Source organism: Hippoglossus stenolepis, chromosome 6 (genome assembly GCF_022539355.2).
Source record: "Hippoglossus stenolepis isolate QCI-W04-F060 chromosome 6, HSTE1.2, whole genome shotgun sequence".
In the NCBI taxonomy this organism is placed as follows: Eukaryota; Metazoa; Chordata; class Actinopteri; order Pleuronectiformes; family Pleuronectidae; genus Hippoglossus; species Hippoglossus stenolepis.
This window is the reverse complement of record NC_061488.1, coordinates 11,462,353-11,489,076: the sequence shown is the minus strand read 5'-3', so window position 1 is coordinate 11,489,076 and position 26,724 is coordinate 11,462,353. Positions and strand designations below refer to the sequence as shown.

The 26,724-nt window shown below is 42.5% G+C and overlaps 3 protein-coding genes and 1 non-coding gene across 5 annotated transcripts; all 4 read left to right on the top strand.

Moving 5' to 3' along the window:
- The first annotated feature begins 916 nt into the window (after positions 1-916).
- Positions 917-10,382, top strand: LOC118110875 (ubiquitin-like modifier-activating enzyme 1). The gene is made up of 25 exons (XM_047340277.1): positions 917-1,064; positions 1,148-1,206; positions 1,328-1,496; positions 2,430-2,564; positions 2,658-2,764; positions 2,858-2,948; positions 3,037-3,169; positions 3,247-3,344; positions 3,439-3,585; positions 3,878-4,054; positions 4,228-4,335; positions 4,442-4,522; positions 5,176-5,328; positions 5,796-5,961; positions 6,945-7,141; positions 7,387-7,451; positions 7,619-7,814; positions 8,156-8,230; positions 8,335-8,524; positions 8,702-8,787; positions 8,891-8,983; positions 9,100-9,291; positions 9,702-9,803; positions 9,893-9,993; positions 10,075-10,382. Exons 1-25 carry the CDS (start codon positions 948-950, stop codon positions 10,208-10,210), a joined length of 3,174 nt encoding a protein of 1,057 aa, XP_047196233.1. The 5' UTR covers positions 917-947; the 3' UTR covers positions 10,211-10,382.
- On the top strand, positions 9,421-9,522 carry LOC118111714. Its single transcript, XR_004697132.2, has one exon. It is a non-coding gene; the product is annotated as a small nucleolar RNA U6-53/MBII-28 (small nucleolar RNA).
- Positions 10,383-12,210: 1,828 nt separating the features above from the next.
- Positions 12,211-18,288, top strand: arhgef3l (Rho guanine nucleotide exchange factor (GEF) 3, like). Of its 2 annotated transcripts, none has more exons than XM_035158886.2 (13): positions 12,211-12,452; positions 12,839-12,887; positions 12,993-13,043; positions 13,624-13,680; positions 13,788-13,895; positions 13,990-14,148; positions 14,505-14,567; positions 14,993-15,089; positions 15,622-15,698; positions 15,873-16,130; positions 16,752-16,922; positions 17,484-17,676; positions 17,786-18,288. In XM_035158886.2, the coding sequence occupies exons 1-13, from the start codon at positions 12,415-12,417 to the stop codon at positions 18,031-18,033; spliced, it is 1,569 nt and encodes a 522-aa protein (XP_035014777.1). In that variant the 5' UTR covers positions 12,211-12,414; the 3' UTR covers positions 18,034-18,288. The 2 variants fall into 2 exon arrangements, with proteins under 2 accessions (XP_035014777.1, XP_035014776.1); XM_035158885.2 differs by having other exon boundaries at positions 13,624-13,686.
- Positions 18,289-18,418: 130 nt separating this feature from the next.
- On the top strand, positions 18,419-26,319 carry usp21 (ubiquitin specific peptidase 21). The gene is made up of 12 exons (XM_035158887.2): positions 18,419-18,574; positions 19,188-19,388; positions 20,170-20,226; positions 20,342-20,459; positions 20,553-20,667; positions 21,263-21,382; positions 21,491-21,555; positions 21,645-21,832; positions 23,382-23,460; positions 23,553-23,660; positions 25,429-25,543; positions 25,648-26,319. The coding sequence occupies exons 2-12, from the start codon at positions 19,233-19,235 to the stop codon at positions 25,739-25,741; spliced, it is 1,215 nt and encodes a 404-aa protein (XP_035014778.1). The 5' UTR covers positions 18,419-18,574; positions 19,188-19,232; the 3' UTR covers positions 25,742-26,319.
- Positions 26,320-26,724: the final 405 nt, after the last annotated feature.

Below are 26,724 nucleotides of genomic sequence, written 5' to 3'. Positions count from 1 at the left end.
TGTTATTGTTCCTGTCATTTGTCTAGTATATGCACTGATGCTTTTAAACCATAGAAGTTCATAACTCCTAAAAAATATTTTGAAGTTTAAGGAGTAACAAGTCTATTTTGAATGTTCTTATGTTAGTATATTTAACTAAGAGTCCTTGGAGAATGCCTGAGATCCCGTCATAAGGAAAACATTTGGGCCAAAGTCAATTTATGATTGTTAATAAAATTAAATGGTTTATATGCAATTGGAAAGTAAAATTTTGTGTTCCTCTTTGCTGTCTTTGTAACACAAAAACACTGAATACATTTATTCAGCCTAGAGAGAACATGTATAAATAAATGGAGAGTGTGCCTGGTCCTACTGTTACTAAAAACTTTGTTCCTTTGTAGTATTTCCATCTGCTTTGGTACAGTTGTAGTCAATAAATTGCAACATGAGCAGTGACATCTCTGTGCATCATTGCTATCATGGAGTTATGCACCATCTTATGTAGAATTTAAGGCAAGGATAAAAATGTACATTTCTCCTTTGGTTTATCACAGTTTACTCAGGCACAGTATCAGTCACATCTGATAGATGTGGAGCTTTTCTTGTTTCATTTTGAGTCCAACCCCCGAGAGAGCTAATGAACTATCTAATAAACTTTCATAAACCAGTATAGAGCTGATTGAATAAATCACAAACAACAGTCACCTTTCAACAGTATGGCATCAAAGGCAGCTCCCTTTATAAATCAGTGGCAGTTTCTGTCACTGGAAGTGCCTCTACGAGCTGCCCCGATTTGAGTTTGCCTTTACTGCCATTTTTCCGCTCAACAAATATAATGTTTTTTACAGCTGTCGACCTCGAAATCTTCTGTTATCCATTGTAAATGAATTTATATACATTGGTAAAGGGGAGGTCTGATGCAACAATACTCAGCTTGTTGTTCCTTTTGGTGTTTTGCTGATGCACAGATGTCCAGCTCGCCGCTGTCCAAGAAGCGTCGCTTGTCAGGAACAGAGACGAAGACGGGATCCCACTGCTCCTCCTCTAACTCTGTCAGAACTGATCTGTCCCACACACCTGCCAACGTAAGCACTATCACATGCGCTGTGTACTTTTGGATAGAACTTGTAACTCAAACTTAATTGCACTTCCTGCTGTCTCTCCTTAGGGCATGGCTGAGAATTTCAGTGATGCTGAGATTGACGAAGGCCTGTACTCCAGACAACTGTAAGTCCTCTCTCTGTATAAGTCTTGTCCAAACAATGGAGAACACGCAAACCTATTTTTATTTATAGTTTGGCATTAAAAATGCAGAGTTGCGCTGATGGTACTTTCTCTCCCCATGTAGTTACGTGTTGGGCCATGAAGCTATGAAGCGCATGCAGAACTCCAATGTCCTTATCTCTGGTATGAGAGGTCTTGGAGTGGAGATTGCCAAGAACATCATCTTGGGAGGAGTAAGAAGTGTCACTGTACACGACCAAGGAGTTGCAGAATGGAGAGACCTCTCCTCTCAGGTGGGAAGCACGCATGTATATTCTTATTTTGCTTTAGCACATTTGTCTCTCTTCAACTTATTTTTTATTTCAGTCATACAGACATTGGTGCAGGTTTTTGAGCCTGATATTTTTTTTTGAGCCTTGTTAACCATGGCCTTTCTCTGGGTTATAATCATAGTAGAGATAAAGCCTGTTTTGGAACATCATTACAATGGGTAGACAGTTTCTGTCTATCAGCCTGACATCGTGATTTTTGATGTGGCCATTTAAGACCATGCTGATGAATGTTCATTTAAGAGGCTCAGCTGAGACCCCCTTTTTGTATTTGGCATGGTTGTTTTTAGATCAGCATGTCAGCTCTATCAGTGATCATTCAGTGTGAGTTTAACCTTGGGCTCTGAAACATTTCTATATCAGCCCCTGGCATTTGTCCCAGTGTCCAATCTCAATCAAGCTGAGTTAAATAGTCAACATGAATATCTGTCACTTAATACTTATAATGTCATCCAGCTTCTATAGAGAGTGGCCTTTAATCAACCACTTAATCTTAGACCTTGTCCACACTTGGCTAAAGTTGAAATCCCATTGTTCTTCATGATGCTTCCACAAGCAGCTGTAGCTCGATTAAACTGACCATCTCATTCACATTTTCGTAAACAATAACGTTTTCCTGCAGACAGTGTGGCGTGGCAGGATTGAGAGGAACTGCCATCACCAATTTCTCTTATAGCTTATTATTTATTGCAGCACAGTTTCTTACTGATTCTTTTAAGTCCAAGCCAACTTCTTATGTACAAAATAAGATAAAGTCTAATCACAAAAAATTATTACTGTGATGTTCTTTTCTTCTTTATCACCATATTTACCATTCATTCACCTGGATTGACAAGATATCAGGGAGAAATTGATGCCAAGTTTATAAATCAACACCTATGTATTTTGTGTGTTCAGTTCTACCTCCGGGAGGAAGATCTGGGGAAGAACAGGGCCGAGGTGAGCCAACACCGTTTGGCTGAACTCAATAGCTACGTTCCTGTGACGGCCTACACTGGAGAACTCACTGAAGACTACATGAACAAGTTCCAGGTATGACTTGTATAGAGGCCTGTACCCGACTCATTCAGCATTCAAGAAGGAAAGAAGCTTTTATTTTTAATTTGTCTATTTTTGCATTTCTAGGTGGTAGTACTGACCAACTCAAATCTGGAAGAGCAGCATCAAGTGGGGGAGGTGTGCCACAGCAAAGGAATCAAGCTGGTCATCGCAGACACACGCGGCCTATTTGGGTAAGATTCTGACCCTTTGTTCTCATAAAATCTATAACCACTTCTGTCTGTCATTGTCTAACATTCATGTGCATTATGCGTTTTGTTTTGCAGCCAGCTTTTCTGTGACTTTGGTGACGAGATGGTCGTCTATGACACCAATGGAGAGCAGCCACTAAGTGCCATGATTTCCATGATCACCAAGGTTAGTCTGGCTGAGGATGTTTGTCAACGTAGCTTTAGCTTTTTAAGATCAGACTTCAGGACAAGTTGCTACTTTTTCCTCTCTCCAGGACAATCAAGGGGTTGTGACATGTCTGGATGAGACTCGTCATGGCTTTGAGAGCGGCGACTCTGTCACCTTCACAGAGGTTCAGGGTATGACTGAGCTCAATGGCTGCCAGCCAGTGGAAATCAAAGTTCTGGGTAAGATCTGTTAAGGTTTAAGACACATCTTGTTTAGCCTGATTATGAATGTTACATGAATTGCTGTCTCTGTCCAGGTCCCTACACCTTCAGTATCTGTGACACAACTGGTTTTACGGAATACGTGAGAGGAGGAATTGTCTCTCAGGTCAAGATGCCCAAGAAGATTGCTTTTGTAAGTGATGTGTTGGCATGTGTATCTGTTTTGACCAGTGGGAAATTATATGTGGACTCATTTCTCACTGTCTTGCATTTCTTTCCTTATGCAGAAATCCATCTCTTCCTCCATGGCTGAGCCAGAGTTTGTATTGACAGACTTTGCCAAGTTCGACCGTCCAGGGCAGCTTCATGTGGGCTTCCAGGCGATCCATGCCTTCCAGAAGAAACACAACCACCTTCCTGTACCTTGGAACCGGGTAAATATCACCCCTGTTTGTTTTAATAATATGTTAATTGGAATGTCACATTGGCTTGGAGTTAAAACCTTGTGGAAAAAACCTACCTTCCTTGTTTTGATGTTGCTCTGACAGTTTTTAGATTTATAGGAAACTTGGTGTTAGTAATGTTTTCAATATGGGTCTGCAGAAGCTAATTAGCTTGTCCTTGCAAACAGTAAATATCAGTCAATACAAGTTAGTGAGTTTAGTATTGTAACTGCTGTAATTGTAATTTTGCAACATGTCCAACCTGCTGAACTGTGTTTTCCAGGCTGATGGTGAAGAGTTATTGACATTAGCCAAGGAGGTGAACTCTGCCCAGGCCGGCTCCGCCAAAGTGGAGCAGTTGGATGACGCTCTTATCAAAAAGTTGTCATTTGTTTCTGCTGGTGACCTGGCCCCTGTTAATGGATTCATTGGAGGTCTGGCAGCGCAGGAAGTGATGAAGGTCAGTGGTGTGATGTGCAGCTCAATTTCTCCTGTAATGTATTTATTTTTAGTAATCTCTGTGGATTTACTTTTATCGGATTGGACATGTTTCGGCCTGTGTTGCTAACTCCCTCTGAACAGAATTCTTTGTATTACTCAATTGCTTCTTTTTACATGTTCTTTCTTCTTTAGGCATGCACAGGAAAATTTATGCCAATGATGCAGTGGCTGTATTTTGATGCCCTGGAGTGTTTGGCCGAAGAGGAAGGAGTCACACTCACCGAGGAAGAATGCGCCCCTGTAGGTGTTCTTATTAAATCACACATATTGATAGTGAGGACGGACGCACACAAGGGAGACAAACCATGATGTTAAACCCTTTTCTGCCTCTTTGCTTTTCTCCCAGAGGAACTGTCGCTATGATGGGCAGATTGCAGTGTTTGGCACCAAGCTGCAGGATTTGCTTGCCAAACAACGCTACTTCCTGGTGAGCTACCCAATGGAAAATGTTCTAATATCTCCTGACATACTGTTGCTAAGGGAGATTTAATGGATAAGGCCAGTGATGTTATGTTTCCTTATTGCCAACATAATCCCATGAAAAGATCAAAACCATGATCCTATTAACTAGACTTCCCTGTAACCTAAACCTGATAGAAGATATTCCTCTTTGCCATAAATCTTTATGTTGTCTAAAGACTTAAAAACATCAGTAAATAACATAGTACTAGATAAAATGCTTCTTTATTGCCTCTTAATCTTCTAGCAAAACGGACCAAAAAACATTGTTTTGTTCTTTTAATGGAATTTGTTCACAATATTCCGGAAAATTATATCAGCATCCTTAAAAATGATTTTCTAACATGAACCCTTATTGTTTAATCTCCCTTCTTTAATCTCCCTTCTCAGTGTAAACCTGAAGATAATGTTCATGGGATCTTTTGGCAATAATGAAAACGGGTTATTACCAGCCTTGCTGTTAAACTATGGTTCATGTCTGGTATAAAGGAATGTATAAATAAAACCTTGATTTTTCTACAGTGAAGGGTTTAATACTATGTTTGTTAAAATTGTGTTTGAACATAGAGAAAATGGAGCATGACTTTGGTAGCTTTACTGAGTGACCTGTAATCCTCCCAGGTTGGAGCTGGGGCCATTGGCTGTGAACTGATGAAAAACTTTGCGATGATTGGACTGGCTGGCGGAGAGGGCGAGGTCATTGTGACGGACATGGACACCATAGAGAAGTCCAACCTCAACAGACAGTTCCTCTTCAGACCCTCAGACGTGACGGTCAGTATTTACCTTTTTTGGTGGATACAAAGTAGGTCGAGGACATAATTTGGCCGTTTATTGATCGAATTTAATATTTCATTGGATTTCCTGTTCATTGCAATTGATTGTGATTGCACTTAATGCAACTGCTGCTGATGGATGATATCAGCATTAGATAGTGGGGAGGCTCATTCTGGGTGTGGTAGATTACATTACATTACATTATTTTAGCTGATGCTTTTATCCAAAGCGACTTACAATAAGTGCATTAAACCATGAGGGTACAAACCCAGAAAACAAGATTCAGTGTTAGTTTATCATGTGGTGATAAATGAAATGTTCAAAGTACAGATTGTTCCTGGAACACCATTAACCATTCGGTCAGGTAATCAAGTATGAACGCTATTAACCAACCCCTCTTGATGCAGTGCGAGAAAGTGAAAAGGTCACTATTTAATATCATTTGTGTGTATGTGTGATGATAGAAAATGAAGAGCGATACTGCAGCAGCGGCAGTGAAGCAGATGAACCCGTCCATCAGGATCACAGGTCACCAGAACAGAGTGGGCCCCGACACGGAGAGGGTCTACAACGACGACTTCTTTGAAAGCCTTGATGGGGTGACCAACGCACTGGACAATGTATACGCACGTAAGAGAAGCGGAAACTTCAATTGTTTTAAATCTTTTTTACAGAATGTTTAAAGATGTTTTTAAAAAAAAACACTTCTGTGTGGGCATTGGGGGGGGGGGGGGTCTGGGAGAGCACCACCACCTGTACCAGAGGATCAATCAGCGCAGGTGAGAGCTGTTAGCTGATTGATCCTCAGGCTTAAAAGGCAGCCGCAGACCTGCCGACGGAGAGACAGGCACATGGGAAGAGACGCACGACCTGCCTGTGAAGTTTATTAGTCGGACAATTTATGTTTAGTTTGGACTTTGTTTCCTCACGTGTGATAAAGTATGCTGAAAAGCCACAGTACCGTGTCTAGCTGTGTGTGGGAGACCCCGGTGGCATGGTCAACTGCAACAGTGGCGCCCAACGTGGGGCTCCATGCAGTCAGAGACGCGGACCGGCAAGCGGAGATGTCGCTGGGACGGTGGCTGGAGGCTCTGCAGAGGCAGGCGGAGAAGAAGAATGCGCTGCTGGAGCCCGAGGTGCCCGCATGGCGCCCACCTGCTCGGCCCCCCGGGGAGCCTCAGCGTGTGGGCCGGCTTCCTCTCCTGGCCTGTGGGGAGGTGGAGTAGGTCAGGCTTGATGACGCCCTGGCCTGAATTTGGCTATGTGGGCATGGAGGTGGCTGGGAGAACACCTCCACCTGCACCAGAGGATAAGTCAGCGCAGGTGAGAGCTGATCCTCTGCCGGCAGAGCTGCCGAGGGGGAGAGACGCACGCAAGGGACGCAAATGGGAAGAGCTAGGAGCCTGAAGGGGTTATTAGTCGGACAATTAATGATTAGTTTGGACTTTGTTTCCTCACGTGTGATAAATTATGCTGAAAAGCAACGGTACTGTCTCTGGCTGTGTGTGGGAGACCCCGGTGGCATGGTCAATTGCCCCAATCTGTTTTTCTATTTCCCACTCCCTCTGTATTTGAGCTTTACCCTCTGCCTTGTGTTTTTGCCCATTGTTTAGGTATGTACATGGATCGGAGGTGTGTGTACTACCGTAAACCCTTACTGGAGTCTGGTACTCTTGGCACCAAAGGCAACGTCCAGGTCGTGATCCCCTTCCTCACAGAGTCATACAGCTCCAGCCGAGACCCACCAGAGAAATCCATCCCCATCTGTACCCTGAAGAACTTCCCAAATGCTATTGAACACACACTGCAGGTAACAATGTTAAAGATAAACACACAGTGAATGTTTTGAAATTGCAATAAATATGTATGATTTAAACAATATCTGTCACAAAAGAATTCACAATATGATTAAATTGAGAAACCAGTAATTAAATTCATTTTCCACCTCTATAAGATGCTACTACTTTGCTCTGGGTTAAACAGTTTCATATTGTGCTTCTGACTATATGAATTGACTGTAATATTGATCCGTTGTAAATATCTTCTTCTCTTCAGTGGGCCCGTGATGAGTTTGAGGGATTATTCAAACGGCCACCAGAGAATGCCATGGAGTACCTCTCGTGAGTTGTCTTGTTTGACATCCAAAAGTGACTATATGGCAGAACTGTAGTTATCTAAATGTAGGATTTGTTCAAAGTGCATTAATAAACCTAGATAATTTCTTTTCACATCTATTAGTTGGTGTCGATGTCTCAGCTTATTGGATCGATGATCATTGTTCTTTCAGAGATCCTAAGTTCATGGAGCGTACTCTGAAGCTGCCTGGAGCTCAGCCTGTGGCGGTGCTGGAGGCTGTCTACAAGAGTCTTGTCACAGACTGCCCCCATAGCTGGGCTGACTGCGTAGCCTGGGCACGCAACCACTGGCAGTGCCAATACAGCAACAACATCCGTCAGCTACTGCACAACCTCCCCCTAGATCAGGTACACATTGAGCTCACCGCTTGGTGGATATAAGTCTTGTCTGGTATTTCCACTGCCTATATTTGTCTAGACTCGGTAGATATAGATACATCACATTAACAGCAAATAATGTGTAAGCTTTTTAAACTGTTGCTTATTGAATCAAGGCGCAGTATTGATTTAAAGATGCTACACATGTAAGGCACAGATGACGTACCCTGATTTTACTGACCTTTCATTTTTCCTCATTTCCTGTTATTTCTTCTGTCCGTCTTATAAATGACTACAATAACCCAAAGGCCTACGTTTCTTTAAGGTTTTGTATTTCTGTGCTTGTAAGGCAAGTTTATCATGTCTTTCAGCTCACCAGATCCGGTGCCCCCTTCTGGTCTGGCCCAAAGAGGTGTCCTCACCACCTAGACTTCAGCACTAGCAATGCATGTATCCATCCATTATTTTTAAGAGCACCTGCTTGATGCATTATCTGCTTTTAACTAATCTATTCAGATTCCAGTTGGTAACAGAATTCCTTCCCTTCTAGGAGCTGCACATGGATTATGTTGTGGCTGGGGCAAACCTGTTTGCTCAGACATATGGCCTCCCAGGCAGCACTGATCGTGCAGATGTGGTCAAGATCTTGCAGGAGGTCAAGGTGCCGACCTTTACCCCTTTTTCAGGAGTTAAAATCCATGTCTCTGATCAGGACCTGCAGAATAGTAATTCCTCTGTTGGTAAGACGCTCAAATCTCTTAAATTTGTAGTCTGTTTTTGCAAAAGTAATATTTTCTGGCAAGGACTTGTTTTATGTGTGATTTATTGCTTTTAGTACTTTACAAATTAAAGCCATAGTCTGGTGTCATTAAGGATGCTTTGAGGAGATTGTGACCACTATTCTCTTGGAATATTAGAAGTCTCAAGACTGGAGGAGCTAAAGGTCCAGCTGCCTTCCCCCGAGACTTCACAGTTCAAACTCAGCGCCATCGACTTTGAGAAGGTACACACTTTCCTCTGACAAATGTATTTTGCGTGTGTGTATTATCCTCATGGCTGCTGTACTTAAACAAAACTAATGATGGTCTTTGACCTGTCGGTAACAGGATGATGACACAAACTTCCACATGGACTTCATTGTGGCAGCATCCAACCTGAGAGCAGAGAACTATGACATTCCCCTGACAGACAGACACAAGGTGGGGGCTCACATTGTTTTAATCCTGGCATTGTCTTTCATTGTTAATGTTCTTTTACTGCAAGTTGTCTCCTCCTGTTTTTTCATTGCTGTTAAATTCTTCCTCCTCCAACCCAGAGCAAACTGATAGCTGGTAAGATCATTCCTGCCATCGCCACTACCACGGCTACAGTGGTGGGCCTGGTGTGTCTGGAGCTCATCAAGATTGTCCAAGGTCACAAGAAGCTAGAATCGTTCAAGAATGGCTTCATGAACTTGGCCCTGCCTTTCTTTGCCTTTTCTGAACCCATTGCTGCTCCCAAACACAAGGTAGCCACTTACTTGTTTTGAGCTCTTAAGATATCGAACAGTCACATGTGTCCCCACTGTGGGAAAATATCCCTATTCATAGTATCCTCTCTACAAGGGTAACCATCGATGGTCATTACATGTTTTGAGCTCCAATGATGATCCAGCCATGCTAATACTGATGCACCAGGCAGATGCAGTTTGCCTGCCTGGGTGCAAGTGAGTTCAACTCACCTTCTCATGCTGATGAGTTCAGTGTGGGCTGAGGAGAATACATTTTCTAAAAGCTTTCTGTTTTATGACTTTACATTTTTCATTTTGGCATAGACGGCAGTCAGTAGCTTCTGTTTAATGAAAACGCATCGTGTCTTTGTGATAGCTTTGTGTGACCGACATCAGCATCTCATAACCCCCTCTTCATGTTTTTGCAGTACTATGAAATTGATTGGACGTTGTGGGATCGCTTTGAGGTCACAGGTTTGCAGCCCAACGGGGAGGAGATGACACTCCGGCAGTTCTTGGACTACTTTAAAGTACATTCTCATCAACTCCCCTCAATTTGTTGCCATATGATTTCTGGCCTACAATTAACAAACCCCATCTTTCTTCTGTCGCTCATTAGACCGAGCACAAGTTGGAGATCACCATGCTTTCTCAGGGAGTGTCCATGCTCTATTCCTTCTTCATGCCTGCTGCCAAACTCAGAGAGAGACTGGACCTGCCGTGAGTAGATGACATTACTGAGGCACGTTAAATGCTAGTGTTTAATCTGTTGCTATAATGGTATTTTCCTTTGTCTCATAGGATGACGGAGATTGTGACTAAGGTGTCCAAAAAGAAGCTGGGAAAGCATGTGAAAGCCCTGGTGTTTGAGCTATGCTGTAACGACCTGTCGGATGAAGACGTGGAAGTGCCCTATGTCCGATACACCATCTGCTGAGCTCCACACTATACCCACCCACAAGAGGGTGGTGGTTGTTATAAGTGAGGATTTGGGTGGGTTGATCCAGGATGGCTCTATTGGATCAATCAGTTTTCTGTTGGTAGTGACCGGTGTGTTGAAATTTGACTTTGTGAGACTTCGGAAATAAAGAGAACTTACCATAATGGGCTTTTAAGTGCACGTTTATTCTTTGTCAAACAAGGTCCAACAGATCTTACAGCATGCGGCCATGTGAAGATGGTAAGAAACATTTTCAGGCGTGCTATACCAGGCTCTGGTCATCTCACGCCTAGACTATTGCAACTCCCTCCTGGCTGGTGCTGTCCAACCTCTGCGGCTCATCCAGAATGCAGCAGCTCGACTGGTCTTTAACCTACCTAAGTTCACTCACACGCCTCCACTCCCTTCACTGGTTACCAGTGGCTGCCTGCATCTGTTTCTAAACACAAGTACTTGAGTACCATGCTGTGAACGGATCGGGTACAGTCTACATCCGGGACATGGTCAAACCTTACACCCCAGCCTGTCCACTACGCTCTGCATCTGCCAGTTGGCTTGCTGCTCACTCACTGCGAGCTAACCACTCAACAAAAGCTCGGCTCTTTGCTGTCCTGGCTCCTAAATGGTAGAACGAGCTCCCCATTGACAGCAGAAAGCCTACACATCTTCTGCCACAGACTAAAGACGCATCTCTTTTGACTATAGCTTGGATTAAAAAAAAATATATTTATATACATATTTAGCACTTATATGGCACATACATGTAGCACTTTGTAGTTTGGTTTTCTTTAAACAAATTGTACTTGATTCTTGTTCTGGGTTTCAACCCTAATGGTTGAATGCACTTATTGTAAGTCGCTTTGGATAAACGTCAGCTAAAGTGTGTGTGTGTGTGTGTGTGTGTGTGGATTGGCGGAAATGGCAGCACAGTGATTCCTAGTGGCTCTGATGTCCTGATTTCTCAGAGATTGGTACCTAGTAACTCTAGGAGATAAAGGTCATGATAAATCTGCCATGAGGCATATCACCAACCGAAATCTTGGCAGGTCACACATGATATGCATAAGCAGAGATAATACATACTATAGTATGTTTATAACATTTTCCATTACAGAATCCTTAATTCTACCCGAAAGTTTGAGTTTAAAGCTGAAGAAACGCCCAAGACTCGGTCAAACCCAAGTCTATGACATTTCCTTAGTGGAAAAATAATCACACGCCAGCAGAATAGGGACCCTCGCTGGTTTGAAGCACCCTTAACACACCCACCTCATCCAGCACTCTTGACTTTGGAGGGGCTCTTGCACATGACATCAGTTTTGTCTTTATATTTCATGTGTTTTGTTTTTTTGTTTTCTATTTTATTTTTTGTGGGGGTGAGAGTGGCCGAAGGTTTCAAACACCTTGTTAGATCATGTCTTCTTTCTACTTTAACTCCAAATGACATTACAGTGTAAAAGCAAGGCAATGAGATGTATCTTGAAATGCGAGCACTTAGTGTGATAGTGAATAAACGTGTAAAAGATATTTCTGAATTTGTGTGGTTATTTGACCCTTTTCTAGAGAAGATGACATCTGGTGTAGCTCTGTAATGAAACCGTCAGATGTGTGTTTCCTGTCTGACCTGCTTCAGGCTCTTCAGAAGTTTCATAATAATGCATATCTGCAAACGACCTGAATCAGCTTAACGCTGACCTGAGAACTTACAATGAAACCCCGTTGAGACAATGGATGATTAATAACAGGATGCAGGAAATTATCTCTTCCGGATTGATTGAATAAATTCACCTATACTTAACTAATTTATTCATAAGGGCTATTGGATGAATAGTAAACTAGTCACAAATTTGCTTTGACTTCCTCTTGTGTCGTATGCAAGACTTTTAATGTAATTGGTGTTAAAAAGTTCCACTATCCAGTCGTCGGGGTTGAGCGACAGGTTACAATAAAAGTTTTGAACCGTCCTTCCTGAGAAGAGCGGATACATCAGTATGTGCAACGCTAAAGGATGTGGTCAGGTCTGAGATGAGGAAGAAGTGCGCGGAAGAACTTTTACGAGCTCCCTGCAAACAAGTCGCTGTACCTAACTGCAACAGGAAAGATCTGAGTCAAACTTTGGATTATTTTTACAATATATAAAAGTTTCTAATTTTGAGACTGTTGCCGTGATCCTGTGAAGATGCAGTGAGGACAAAGAAAAGATGGAAGTGGAGGACACTGGTGAAGCGAGGACTTCCTGGTATGATTTCTGACATTCATCTTTAACTGTTAACACTGTGGGGTGCCGAGTACTGTGTGTTACTCCTGAGAACTGACTGAGATCAACAAAATAAACTTAACTTTGTTAGAGGCATGGAAGGTCTTTGAAGTTGGCATCATGGTGTTGAAATGTGACTGATGATATTTATGTTATCTCATTGAATTGGAACAAAATCTTAACCTGTAATATTCAATAATATACCCAGGGCACAAAGTAAAATCTGACAAATTCATAATTTTAGCACAAAGTATCATTATTGCATTCAGCTACTATGTTGTTTCTTTCTTTTATCTCACGTTAAATGACATAACTGTGTGCGAGGTTGTTTGCTTTGTGCTCATTAACACTTACTTTGCCTTTTTTAGGTTTGTGGCACCAGCAGAGACACACTCCATCCTCTGTGACCATGCTGGGGTATGACACACTACCTGTCTTATTACTCTCTCCTGTCTCAAAAATGTCTTAACTCTCTCCTAGAAACTTAAGAACTCACTTCCACTGTTAATCTCTGCTGTTTAGAAGAAGAGAAAACAAGACCCGGCTCCTGAACCTGTGATCAGGATCACAGAGGTGAGGATGGTGATTTGACATTAAACTCTGAGCTGCGCTGCCTCTTCATTTTCTTGTGTCTCTTTGCAAATACAGCGGAAGTTAGTCAACCTTACCTTTGTGACCGCAGCGGTGCGTGCAGAGCTGCATGCAGAGCTGCGTGCAGAGCTGATGTTCAGCAGTGCAGCCACGGCGTCTCTCTCTTCATGCACAGATCTTTAAATCCTGTTGATATCACTCACGTCTTGTCCCATTTCAGCCAATCTTGATTTTACACTTTTCAAGTTGACCTGTTTTGCTTACATTGTTATTGTTCATACATTCATAAAAACATTTTCATTGCAGATATTTCAACACATCTCACATAGTTACAACACTCAATGTACAGCTGATGTGGTTTGTGTAAAAAAAAACTCAAAAACCTGGCTGACATCTTGTATTTTACTACAGAGGCACACTTTCAGCCTTATTCCTCTTTGAAAGCCACACAGGAAGTGAGAGATCTGCACCCTGTAAACTCTCACCCCTCTCAGCGTTTTTTTCTGGTTCCACTCTACTGAACCCCCTCATCTTTCTCCAACTCATTCTGTTCTTTCATCAGGACGAAGAGGAGGAGGAGGATGGTGAAACGATGTCAGACCACATGAAGGATTCAGAGGTGCAGGTGTGTTTTGTTTTAACTCATTTAATGTGCAGCCAGCATTGTTATTTATCAAAGATCCAGTCTGGTTAGGGTTAGATGTTTTATTGGTGATGTCATTACAGGAGCCCAGTAATAAAAGGGTCAAACCTGTGGTGAAGTCCAACAGTCTAACAGGTGTCATAACACCATCCAAGACCCCTGCTCTGAAACGGATTGGACAGTCCATTTCGGTAACAAACACAAAACTAATTTCTTCTATTAAAAAAAAAAGAACAATCAATGACATGTGCGTGCAGACATTCATCCACTGTGCTCTTTCCACAGCGGTCCATCAGTTTCCGTACAGAGGCTCGACCTTTGCCCCCGGCTCCCATGCGCCCCCGCACAAAGGCCTCGTCGTTTCCACGCCGCCGCAACAGCCAGTGCTGGAGTGACACCGTGGAGAGTCATGACCTCACCGCCAAGGAGATCAAACGCCAGGAGGTGTGAGGGGGGGGGGCAGCTAGAACCTTGGCCTTTCTGCTTGTGTGTTCAATAAGAATGTGTGTTTGTACTGGAGGGTATGTGGGTCAAGCTGTGGGGCTGTGGTTGCAGCGGGGGCGGGGAGACTACCCTTCATTTCTGTGAAGCAGCGCTTCACAGAGATTATGAAAGAGGATGTGAGCTGGCAACAGAGGCTTAACTTCCTTTATTGAACAATCAGCTGTCGCAGCTCGTGTTGTTCATCTGCGTGTATTCTAATTCATGCCACTGTGTGTGTGTGTGTGTGTGTGTGTTTGCATCCACATTGTTTGTGTCTGTTATTAAAACATGTGAAATGGTTCCTTCTCTTCCTGTAGGTGATCTATGAGCTGACTCAGGGAGAGAGACAACTTATCGAGGACCTCAGTCTGGTAAAGAAGGTACTTTACCCCCCCCCTCACTACCTCTCTGCTGAGCTGAGGCAGTTTATCCAATCACGTTCCTTTTCGCACTTGGGGGACAACGCAACAGCACCCACAGTTTAACTTAAAAATCCATAATCCCAGAAAGACTGCTGCGCATACTTCATATTGCATATTGCAAAGGTTTTGGACAAATTGCACAATTACACAACTTTTATCTTTACATTGCACATTTATACAAACATTAATTTCTATTTTATCTTGTTTTTTCTGGATTCTGTTTTTATTGTCTTTTCTTTTCTTCTCTTAACACCTACATTTTAGTAGAATACATTGAATATATTTCAACTGCTCCCCTGTTCTCTCCTAACTTCTTATACTTTATTTCACACCTGACTTAACTCTCTCCTCACCTGCGCCTCCTCCTCTCTGTGTGCTGCAAGGTGTACTACGAGCCCATGTTGAAGCTGGACATCATGACAGAGAGCGAGCTCGGACAGATCTTTGGTACTCTGGACTCTCTCATTCCTATCCATGAAGGTAAAGCATCGCTCTGCACCACTCATCTCCTGTTACCTCAGTCTCCGCTCATGCCTCAACAGAACTTTTCCCATAAAGCAGGTTGGGCTGTGCAATAATTTAATATTATCGTTGGCTGACTTTCAGTGGAATCATATCTGCATCTTATGCCAGTTCAGTTGGGGATCTAGGATTCTTCTGAATCAGGGGCCATAAATGGGCCACAATTTACACAGAGGGGCCTATTATATATCCAACATCCATGCAGCAACGCCATTTTTATTTTGAATAGTCTCTGTTTTGTCTCGTAGTTAAAATTGTGATTTTACTTTCAACAACATTGCTGAGACAAGTGTGTTAAGCCACACAAGGAAATAGGTCATTTAATCATTTGTAGGTACATGCTCACCACACAACTCTCATTTCTTATTTTAGTCTATGACGTTCGATGAGTTAAATGTGATGTTTTCTGTGTCAGTCTGTCTTCGAGCAGCGGTCGCATCGGCTTTCAGTTATCACAAGTCGGTAAGATTCTGTTTCTGTGTCATGTCAGATCTTCTGAGTCGTCTCGAGCGGCTGAGGGGATCAGAGAAAACAGTCGGACAAGTGGGACCTACACTGCTGAACTGGGTGAGTATCTCCATGGAGACCACGGAGCGAGGAGAAGAGATGAGGGCACAACCCAACTTCACTCTCTCCGGTTCCTGTATTTTCTAACCACAGAGCTCAGTCTGTGTACATCTCTGCTTTTATTTGACTTTCAATTTCTTGCCTCATTGCCCACCCCGCCCTTCCCCTCTGCAGTTCCCTTGCCTGGACGCCTATGTTACATACTGCTGTAACCAAGTGGGGGCCAAAGCCCTGCTGGACCAGAAGAAGCACGAGAAGAGAGTGGAGCACTTCCTGCGCTTGTGCCAGGAGTCTTCGTTCAGCAGGAAGCTGGACCTGTGGAACTTCCTGGATCTCCCTCGAAGCCGTTTGGTCAAATACCCACTGCTGCTGAAAGAGATACAGAAGTGCACACCTCCAGACCACCCTGATGAGGACACACTGCCTGATGCTGTGAGTATGCACTCTCGTACATGCACATTATTTAAGAGCATTTATAAATCAAACATCAACCCGTAGACAGAGGGTTCAGAATTCACTCATTTCCATGGCTTTAACAAATATTACATTACCCAGTACTTTATATGTAATCCACTTTGTTAGTTTATGTAAGGTGTGTGCAGAGTCTGCTCCTTTAGATGAACCAGAAATTTGATGGAGCATGAACACTAACGTTTGGCTGATTACAACACACAAATCCAAATAATTTTATCTTAAAACTGTCATCCATGTGTGCAAACTAAATATCAATCAGTATCAGAATAAATGTTGATTATTAAGGCTTCTTAGACAGTGGCTAAAGTAGAGTAGCATACCCACTGTTATTTCTCCAAATTGTGGAATCCATCTGTCTGCAGCCAATATTTTCTTTTTAAAATCGGCAATTCTTGGCACATTGTCACCTCCTTATGGCAGCAAGAGAAAACTGTTTTCTGATACTCAAGATTCAGACAGTGATATTGTAATTTTCCATAAGTAATGTGATGTCTGTACAGATCCCACACAGACTTTTCATTTCAACACAGAATGTCTCTTGTTGGTGTTGATAGTGTCTCAACCCTTTGTTCCGCCCAGTTGGATCTTATCCACAGTATCGTGGCCGAGGTGAACAAGAAGACAGGCGAGGCTGAGTGTCAGTTCTACAGACGGGGTCTCAGCTACCTTGATGAGAGCCAGAGACTACCAGAGATCCAGCAGTCCCGCTTCCTCTACTGCCACGGAGAGCTCAAGAACAACAAGGGCCAGGTAGAGGCTCCCTAATGTTTCAGCTCTTCGTGGAGTGGTTCTCCTGGGGGTGTTTGATTTGTTCATCATTGTTGCATTACCCTGTATTATTGAAAATGCACTCTGTATCAACTTGATGTTGTAATTCTCTCATTAGTATTTAATATGTATAAAAATTATGAGCAAAATATCTTAAAGGTCCAGTGTGTAAGATTCAGGTGAAAGGGATCTTTTGGCAGAAATTGAATATATAATAATTTGTGTTTCACCTAAATTCTATGAATTTTTTTTTTTACCGTAGAATGGTCCTTTGTATTTAAATACTTTATATTTACATCTGGAGCGGGCCCTCTCTATGGAGGCCGCCATGTTATTTTACAGTAGCCCAAATTGCAGAGCCCAAATTTATGACAACTGAAGGCTACTACAGATTCTCTTTCATGTTTGGAAGGGGAGAGTGAGGTGAGGGGTGTTCAGCTGCAACATGCAACTTCACCACTAGATGTCACTAAAATCTACACACTGAACCTTTAATAATTGGTGATTTTACTTTGACTTTCCTCATTTGTTTCCCTCTGTCAGCGGCTGCATGTATTCCTGTTTGAACTGGCTCTGGTGCTGAGCAGACCGGGGGAGGACAGAGATGGAGGTCATGTGTTCCATGTGTACAGACAGCCTCTGACCAATGCTTTGTTAAATCTGGAAGAGATCCCAGACGGGGAGGCTGCTGGAGGGGGCACCTTCAGAGGAGCCTTTACTGGGGGGAATGATAAAGGTAACATGTACAGCACATGCCACATAACACCCATCAGCCCAAACCTTTTTTTTTTTCGTCAACCTTTCTTCAATTCGATTTCCTTCCGTCTCCCTCTCTCATGTCCTAGTGAAGAACTGTTTCCGTGTGAGCAGCAGAGGGCGCTCCAAAGCCAACCCCTACAGCCTGCAGGCCAACGACTCCTTTAGCAGGCAGCAGTGGATCACCTGTCTGCGCCAGGCCATCATCCAGTCACGGGACAGGACTGCCCAGCACAGACAGTCACAGCTCTCCCCTCACGCCGATCTCGCCCTGTATCACATAGCTGAGCTCAGCCTCAGCTCGGACTCAGACAAGATAGACCACACCAGTCGCTGACTGTCAGACTGATCACCAGGAGGCCTGTGGGCGTCTCTGTCGATGTGTACATTGAAATGAGAGGAAATAAAAGGGACTGCTTGCGAAAGATGATTGTGCTTAGACACACGTTGGCATAGAATTTCCAACATGGATTTTATTTTTACTCTTGTTTTATCTGATGGATTGTGGTGATGCATAGTGTACAGCTTGGGAACAGTAAATGTGAATGTAAAATGTTTTTTAATTTTTTTAATAAACTGACACTTTAAGTTGTGTTGAGGTACTCGTGCAAAAGTACACAAAGAAAAGTCTAAGTATAGCCAACAGGATCACCAGAGAAAAGATTAGAGATGATTATCCTCCTTCTCTCCCCCCTTCTCTCTATCCCTCTCTCCCGCTGACACTGGTGACAGGGCAGGAGAGACATAGACTTTTAGCTGAAGCCTACGGACACAGTGAAACAGTAGACGTCCCCTTATGCATTTTTAACAGCTCAGCAGGTGATGGGAACTGTTTGGTTGGGACAGTTTGTCCACAGATAGAGTGACCAAGAGATCAGGTGAGTCCAAACTGCTCCGTTTGTTTCCTAATTCTACAACATTTGCTGTAGGCGTCATGTGAAAACTAATGTTTTCAGGATTTTACTCTCGACCTGCACTAAACTGCAACAGAGAGCATAGATGTGGCTTTGATAAGATTGAGAACATACCTTGATCATGAGCATGAGTCTTAAATAAGTTCAGTCTAGACAGATTAATCAATGACTAAAAATCAGCCATGTGCCTTCACTATGATTTGTTGGTATCTGTATTCACTGAGGTCTCTGTCAGTTTGTGGCATTTCCAAACTGCTCTGCTCTGCACGCTGTAATTACAAGAGAGAATTGTGAGCCTGGGTGGATCAACTCGAACTATTCCAGATGAGGATTTAACCTTAAAAGAATGAATCCTGCTCTCTCACCCTAAGTTACCAATGGTCTCCTTCGTCATTATATTGGAAGGAAAGGAAAACACGCCATCATATGTTATTCATTGAAAAAAAGGGGACTGCCGCTCTTTCAGAGTTCTACGATCACGACCTCCTCACCTTTGACCCTGCAAGTGAAGGTGGTGCATCTCACTCCATCTGAGCTGCAAAACAATCTGCGTGCAATTCTTTCGCATCTGCCCCAGGATCCCTTTTGGGTAGACACGTGTGAGGATAACCAGTAAAGAAGGATGCCTGGAGCCAGTGGGGTCAACGTGGAGGGGTCGTGTGAGGCCCTGTGTCGAACCCTGGTGTCCCAGAACGGCCACCAGAGAGAGACGGCAGACATCTCCCAGTCCGTCCTCTACACCTCCCTGATGGGCTTGCTTCTGGTCGCTGACAACGAGGTGTGCAGAACACACACAATACAGTAGAAAACCCTGTGCTCTAACCTTCAAGTGTGGAAGCCTTGAACGATTGTTCTCAGTGTGGAATTAAGAAACATTCACACAGTAAAATAATGTAACAGAATTAATGGAGGGTACATATGAGCATGCACGTGTTTTAGCACCTGTCAGCACTCCTTGGTCACTAATAGGATGAACGCTTGAGGCTGACCTCCTTTTAGCCTCTCTTGTTATTCTAATGAGATAAGAAGGCTAAATCTGTCCTACCAATATTACACATTCACTGACATGACAGTGTTAAAGCAGACAGACATGACTATGGGGTACAGACACAGGCAGGGGTCAGATAGGACACACATTCAGCCAGGTACATGTGTAGGCTTTTTTTGTTGACAAATTCCTATACAACTAGAATAGGACTCAGTATAATACCTCCCCCAAGGCCGCACTGGGCCGCACACAATCACAAACACTCATGGATATCAAATTCCTAAATCGAGATCCATTCATTATTTCATGGGAAAGGGTGAAAATGTTTAAAAAATACGCCTTATCACACAAGGTTCATTAAAGGGGGGACAATCCAGGATCTTCACCAAAATGTATTGAGTTCTTTCTTGACTAATACCGCATCCGTCCACCAAGTTTTATGGTAATCTGTCCAGCAGTTATTGCAAATCCTGCTACCGAACAAATAAACACAGATGAAAGCATAACCTCCATAATGAGATATATGCTTTCAGACGTACCTGGTGTGCATTGTGCTCTTTCTATTTTCCAGAAAGAGCAGGTCACCTTAGGAAGTGGGAGGATCGGCCTTAGAAACATAGGAAACACAGTAAGTGTTGACGCATGATGAATCCCACTCAAGTGTTACAGTACCGCCAGATTTGCCTGAATACATTCTTGAAACATCATCCTCACCTTCTGCCTTTACTTTGTCTCTGACTCAGTGTTTCCTGAACGCAGTCGTCCAGTGTTTGTCTCACACACGTGGCCTCAGGGACTACTGCCTCCTCAAGTCCCACAGGCACGAGAAGTTCTCCAAAGAGGAGGCGATGCTCACGGAGGGTGCGTTCCTCTCTCCTCATGTTCTCTCCTGATCTTCCTTCTTTCATGCAATATATATTTTTTGCCATTTTCTCACCGCTCTTTGTCTTCCAGCTTTCTCTGAGTTGCTGTCAGGCCTTTGGGATGCAAATGAAGAAGACACAGTCGTAAATCCACGACAGTTTTACAATATTTTCAAAGAAGCGGTGCCTTATTTCAGTGGATACAGGTGAGAATGTTAATGACTTTTTTTTTTCTCTCAAGGTTAACTTCCTCTTTCTAAGTTTTGTGGAGGCAACATTACTTCAGTGCATGCAAACACAAACTACTTTTTATATTTATGAAGGTAAACTCCATTCGTAAACTATTTAAACTAGATTTGCACTAAGAAGACTGCATACCTCCACCAAGACCTGTGACCGTCCCCTTATGAAACAACATTTAAATGGACTATTTCAAGATTTTTCTTTGGATCTGCAGCAAATTGCACACTTTCATAAATATCAGTTTTCATAAATATAACTTCTTTTCTTCATCCATGAAATCAATGAAAATGTTGAAAAACGTCCAATCTCACAATGTTAAAGTAAAATCCTGGATCCACCGTGTCCTCACCAAAATGTATTCAGTTCTTCAGGTTTTGAATAATCTTGCTACAAACAAACAAACCACGCAACAAACTAACAGACAGGGGATAAAATATAACCTCCTTTGCGGAGGTAACTAACTTTCTATGTAGGGATGGTTTCACAGTTGAGACTTTCATAGAAGTAGCTGCCTGCAACGGTGACCTTATGAAATCTCTCTGTGTTTAACTCATGCAGTCAACAGGATGCTCAGGAGTTTCTCAGGTTCCTGTTGGACAAACTTCACACAGAAATCAACCGCAGGCCGTACGTCCGACGTGCAGGAAAGGACCCCGAACAAAAATATGCCAGAATTAGGTGTGTGTGTCTATACTGGAAAGATTCTATCATTAAAAACTAAAATGTCCTTTTTGTGAACACTTTTTGTGTGTTTTTTATTCCCATCGTCTCTTAACCTCTTATTAGACTTTCAGAAGAGGCAGTTGCCATGTGGAAGACGCACTTAGAGAGAGATGACAGCAGAATAGTGGGTGAGGAGAGAAATCTTTCATCTATCACTAATATCGTTTAAATCTACCACTGATATGTCTTGACACTTTCCACCTCACCCTGCCGACAGACCTGTTCTCGGGCCAGCTGCGGAGCTCGCTGCACTGCTCGGTGTGCTCGCACTACTCCAACACCTTTGATGTGTTCTGTGATCTGTCGCTGCCCATCCCCAAGAGGTGCATTGCCGGGGTGGTCACGCTGAAGGAGTGCCTGGATCTCTTCTCTCAGGAGGAGAAACTGGACAAGGAGAATTCACCAGTAAGTTGATGCGGAGAGAGAGAAAACACAAAGACTGTGATAGATCAGTGGGTCAAAGTTCAACGACACTGATGGTGTGACTTTGATTTATTCAAATTCTCGCTTTGGAAAATGTGGAGTAAATGTAAACTGTAGATAAGATGAAGAGGCATCCCCGATTACATTATTGTTCTCATTTGTCCACACTGCTGTTCGACTTCAAAAAAGATTGGCTAAGGTTACCTTTGTTTAAATCTTTCTGTTTCTATTTACAAAATCAAAACATTGTGGTAAAATGGAAAATGAACATGAAATACAACAATCAATGTGGGCAGGGGGAGGAAGGAAGGAAGCAATTTAAAAAAGGTCATTGTCAGACCGGGAGAAAGGGGCTGCTAGTCACAGCCCAAGTCTGGCAGCTGAAGGTCGACCCAGGGAGGCAACTGAAGTTCCCAGACCACATTGCAAGGACAACACTCAGGCCAGATATGGTTCCAACATCAGAGTCGTCCAAGCAGGTGGTCATGATGGAGCTCACTGTCCCCTGGGAAGTGCAGATGGAGGAGGCCCACGAGCATAAGAAGGCCAAATATCTTGGTCTGGTAGAGGAGTGCAGAAGCCAAGGGTGGAGGGCCGGCTGCGAGCCCATTGAGGTGGGCTGGAGGGGCTCAGTGGGCCGGTCTCTGCGTCGCACACTTAGTCTCCTGGGAATCCGAGGGTTGCAAGAGAGAAGAGCCACCAAGAACATCACAGAAGCTGCAGAAAAAGCTTCAAGGTGGCTGTGGATCTGGAGAACCATGGCACAGTGAGCACACACACTAACCGGGGACTGATCCCCCCCGGCTGGGTCGCCCATGTGAGGATGTATAACGATCGAAACCGAAACACCCCATGACCCTGGGTTCATCACAGATGATGTGTCCAAGTTGCACCAGCTGGTTTTTTAAGAAACAAGAAAATAAAAATCTTTGGCCTGAGAATTGATTTAAAAATGTTTGTAAGGGTCAGGCACAAACAAAGACTCTCTCATGAACGCACAAGTATTTACGTCATAGTTAGGTATGAAACGTATTTCCCCGGTGGGCAGATGAGTCATAACTACTTCAGTCAGTTTCTTTGTAAGCCACTGAAACCTCAGATCCATTTTGTAACTATTTCTCTCTAAGATTAAAAATTTAAAATAAAATGACAAAATAATCGCTAACAAACAAATGATTATCTATTGTTATTCAGAGATTACGACTCAAAATTGAAATTCTGTTCCATCAAATGTAGTTGCCTTGAGTGACAGTAGAAACATTCACAAACAAACCTACGGCTGTCGTCACATTGTGACTCAACTGTTGTTAAATTCTGATTGCTGCATACTAGACATACTAGTTTAACCACACCCACCTGGCACCAATAAAAATGACACAGACAAAACAATAGAAACTTTCCTGTGAAACCAAAACTGTTTCATCCTCGGCAGAAGATTCCATCCATTTAGGACCTTATCACTGTGTGAAAGTCATTTTTAATAGAATCATATTGTTGTATTAAATGTTTGTGTGTTTCTTGTGTGTTTCAGATGTGTGAGAGGTGTAACAGGCGTACTGAGTGCACCAAGCGACTGTCCATCCAGAGGTTTCCCCAGGTTATTGTGATCCGTATCCTTGGCAACAACTCTTACCCACTGTATTATGAGTGAGTGATTTTCATGTGCAGGATGTTGTGATGATGCTTAACAGCCTCGGTTCAGATCTGAATCGTTTTACGTCTTCCCGGTGGTCTATCAGTAAGAGCACAGTATATGTCTCCTTCCCACTCACTAACTTGGACCTCAGACCCTACGGACCCGTCGACTGTGGTAACTCCAACAAACTTTTTCCTCTATTTATTCTGATTTATTACATTTACACATGTTCTCTTTATATTCATATGCATGTTTTCATCCATGTTTGTTAGTGCATGTCATTTATTTATTTTGAGAATGCAGGGAAAAGTTGAAAAATGTGCAGGAGAGGTTAAAACAGGGGGTTTGTTCGCTTTATTTTGATATCTGACAGTTGAGTTAAAACAAGAGACGTGGAGGATTTGCAAAGCAAATTGAACCATGGTATCATCCATGGAATCTATGGAACCATTCTTCAAGTATCAACCAGAGCAAAAAACAAGAGCCCTCTCCTTCCACTTGTTAATTCACTGAAAAATGTATATTCATAATATTAAACGAACATGAGACGCACATCCGAAATGAAAATGAATTCCTCAGAAGTATCGTAACTGGCTTTTATGATGTTTTCTCCTTATATAGATGAGCAGATATCATTTTATTTCATGGTTATGCAGGCTGGCCATCATTAATTCAAATGTCTGTTATTATCTTAACCTAGTCTCTATATTCAGTTCTAACTTGAGCAGGTCAATCAATCAATCATGTGTTATTTGTATAGCCCATATTCACAAATCCCAGTTTGTCTCATAGGGTTTAACAAGGTGCTTCATCCATCCTTAACACTCAACAAGTTAAAAACATCTTAAAACATAGAAACCTCAGAGAGAGCCACGTGTGAGGGATCCCTCTCCCAGGACGGACAGAAGAGTGAGTCCCTATCAGAGTCCAAATTCCTCTGCATGATAAACCTGCAGCTCCTCACAGCTGCATCCGCAGTTACAGCATCTTATGAAAGGTGGAAGCTGAATTATTATTTTTAGGTAATTTAAAACAATGCTGTTTCTTCTTTCCCAGTCAACAGAGTAAACTACTCTCCCTGCGTATTATTTTCAAATATTTCCAGAGGTGGGATTTTTCTTCCAGATTGAGCTGTGCACTGACTTCATTGTTCTGTCACTAACCAGGTCACCTATATTTCTAATACCACCTGACAACCAGAAATACCTTCTTCTTCTTCTTTTATCGCTGAGTTATTCCAAGGTGAAGAATATACCTACATGTACTGTGAAATATTTAATAAGTTTAGGGGATATTCTTTGAGTGTTGTAAAGTTAGATGAGCCCCTTTACTGCCAGGCTTATTCAGATATGGTGTGTTTTATGATTGAGCCCCAATTGGACTGAGGGGGCCAGTAAGTTCTTTATATTAATATATTAATATATAGTTATGTTCTCATCCATACTAACTGATTACTCTAATCAATCCAATGTTTTGCCATTACGATACGGCGTAGCGCGCTCAGGGACAACACACCGTTACTTGTTGTATAAAGTTTTCGACGCTTGATAGTTGGCTTGTTCCCTTGCCATGAATAAACTTTTATCATTTGTTTTTTATATTGTTTTAAAATGATCAGTTGCATCATTGAACTATGAGGCAATCAGTCTAGTCAGTGTTTGTCAAGGGGTCGCATTAATGTTTTATATCTGCAATATCGACACACAATTTGACTCTTAAATACCACATAGGGATCCACTTAGTTTTGCCAGCCCTAACCATAACTGGCTGACTTTCGATACGGGTGTAACCACTATCTTTAGCTGTTTGTTTTTTGTGATAGATGGAGGTGGTTTCTTACAACAAGTACATTATTCCAGAATTTGTAAACTTGGATAATTGATGCAACATGGTTGTGATGAACAGAATGAGTAAGTCACTATATCCACATATGCTCCCACAGGTCCAGTTCTGTATGATCTATATGCAATATGTAACCACGCTGGGACGGTGAACATGGGGCACTACACAGCCTGCTGTTCAGATGGAAATGGTTGGTGCTTCTACAATGACTCCAGGTAAAACTTGCTCCTCCATCCAGATCATTACAGTGCCCTAACTGCATCTTCTGTACAGACTTGGAGCCGTTTGTCACAATTACTCTCCACCTTTTCACCAACAGTGTGACTCCAGTGTCAGAGAACCAGCTTCAGACCAATCAAGCCTACGTGCTGTTCTACCAGCGCAGCAACAGCTCCGCCGCCATCAGGAAATAGGCCTCAGACTGGCTGAGTCGTGCAGCCAATCAGAGCAACTTTACCTCCAGTGTCCATAGAAACAAATAAAGGCAGCAGTGCTGTATCTCTGGCATCTGTGAACTTCTCAATCTCAGTGATGCATGCCCTGAAATAAACTCTGACGAGGAGGAGGAGGAGGAGGAGGAGGAGGAGAGAGGCCGTGTCCACTGTACAGCCGATGCTTTTAAAGTGTCAGCGCATATAGACTGTAGCCTGAAGAGTTTCTGTGCCCCAGTTCTCAGGCAGCAGTGCACAGCTGTGTGCATACATATGCTCTGAATGTAAAATGGATATGATTCGTGCTTGCTACCATAAACACCCCCCACCCCACCCAGCCCCAATCAAATTTTTTTTTTTTTAAAGAACATTTTGGGTGGAATAGAAAATAGGCAAAATGTCATGACTAAACTGTGACATAGAACTAAATCTTTGGCTATATTTTAAGCTACAGTTTTCTAAAAATATACTTGTAAACATCTGCACCCTAGCTTTTTTATCTTAATCTCCTAGATGGACAGTTAACCCTGATAGTTAAAAATATTAAAATGAGCTATATTTTCCTCTTTAAATGAATTCTATTTTTCATGTATGTATTCATATGCATATTTTATATTTTTTACGTTTGTGTCTACTAATCAAATACATTTACAAAAATATTTTGTACATATTGTATTTAATGGATTACTGATTATTTTTTAAGTCAATAAAAGACCAATGCAAAAAAGACATGGACTTTTTGTTGTTGCTGTTGTTGTTGTTGTTGTTGATTGTGGTTTTGTTGTTTTCAGTGTTGGAGGAAGTGCTTTTATTGCCGAGCCCTAATGTCCTCGAGTTTGTTGAGCAGCTTGAGAAGGTTGATAGTATTAAAAGCAGAGTTGAAGTCCATGAACAAACTTTTTGCCTTTGCTACATTGATATTATCATTTATATCATTCATATAATATATATTATATATCCAGACA

Coding starts and splice junctions, on each gene's coding strand:
- LOC118110875 (XM_047340277.1), top strand. CDS start 948: ATGTCCAGCTCGCCGCTGTCCAAGAAGCGTCGCTTGTCAGGAACAGAG. Junction 4,523..5,175: donor CCAAACAACGCTACTTCCTG/GTGAGCTACCCA, acceptor TAATCCTCCCAG/GTTGGAGCTGGGGCCATTGG. Junction 8,231..8,334: donor TAGACTTCAGCACTAGCAAT/GCATGTATCCAT, acceptor CTTCCCTTCTAG/GAGCTGCACATGGATTATGT.
- arhgef3l (XM_035158885.2), top strand. CDS start 12,415: ATGGAAGTGGAGGACACTGGTGAAGCGAGGACTTCCTG. Junction 12,453..12,838: donor GGTGAAGCGAGGACTTCCTG/GTATGATTTCTG, acceptor TGCCTTTTTTAG/GTTTGTGGCACCAGCAGAGA. Junction 13,687..13,787: donor TGAAGGATTCAGAGGTGCAG/GTGTGTTTTGTT, acceptor ATGTCATTACAG/GAGCCCAGTAATAAAAGGGT.
- usp21 (XM_035158887.2), top strand. CDS start 19,233: ATGCCTGGAGCCAGTGGGGTCAACGTGGAGGGGTCGTGTGAGGCCCTG. Junction 21,556..21,644: donor AGATGACAGCAGAATAGTGG/GTGAGGAGAGAA, acceptor CCCTGCCGACAG/ACCTGTTCTCGGGCCAGCTG. Junction 25,544..25,647: donor TGCTTCTACAATGACTCCAG/GTAAAACTTGCT, acceptor TTTCACCAACAG/TGTGACTCCAGTGTCAGAGA.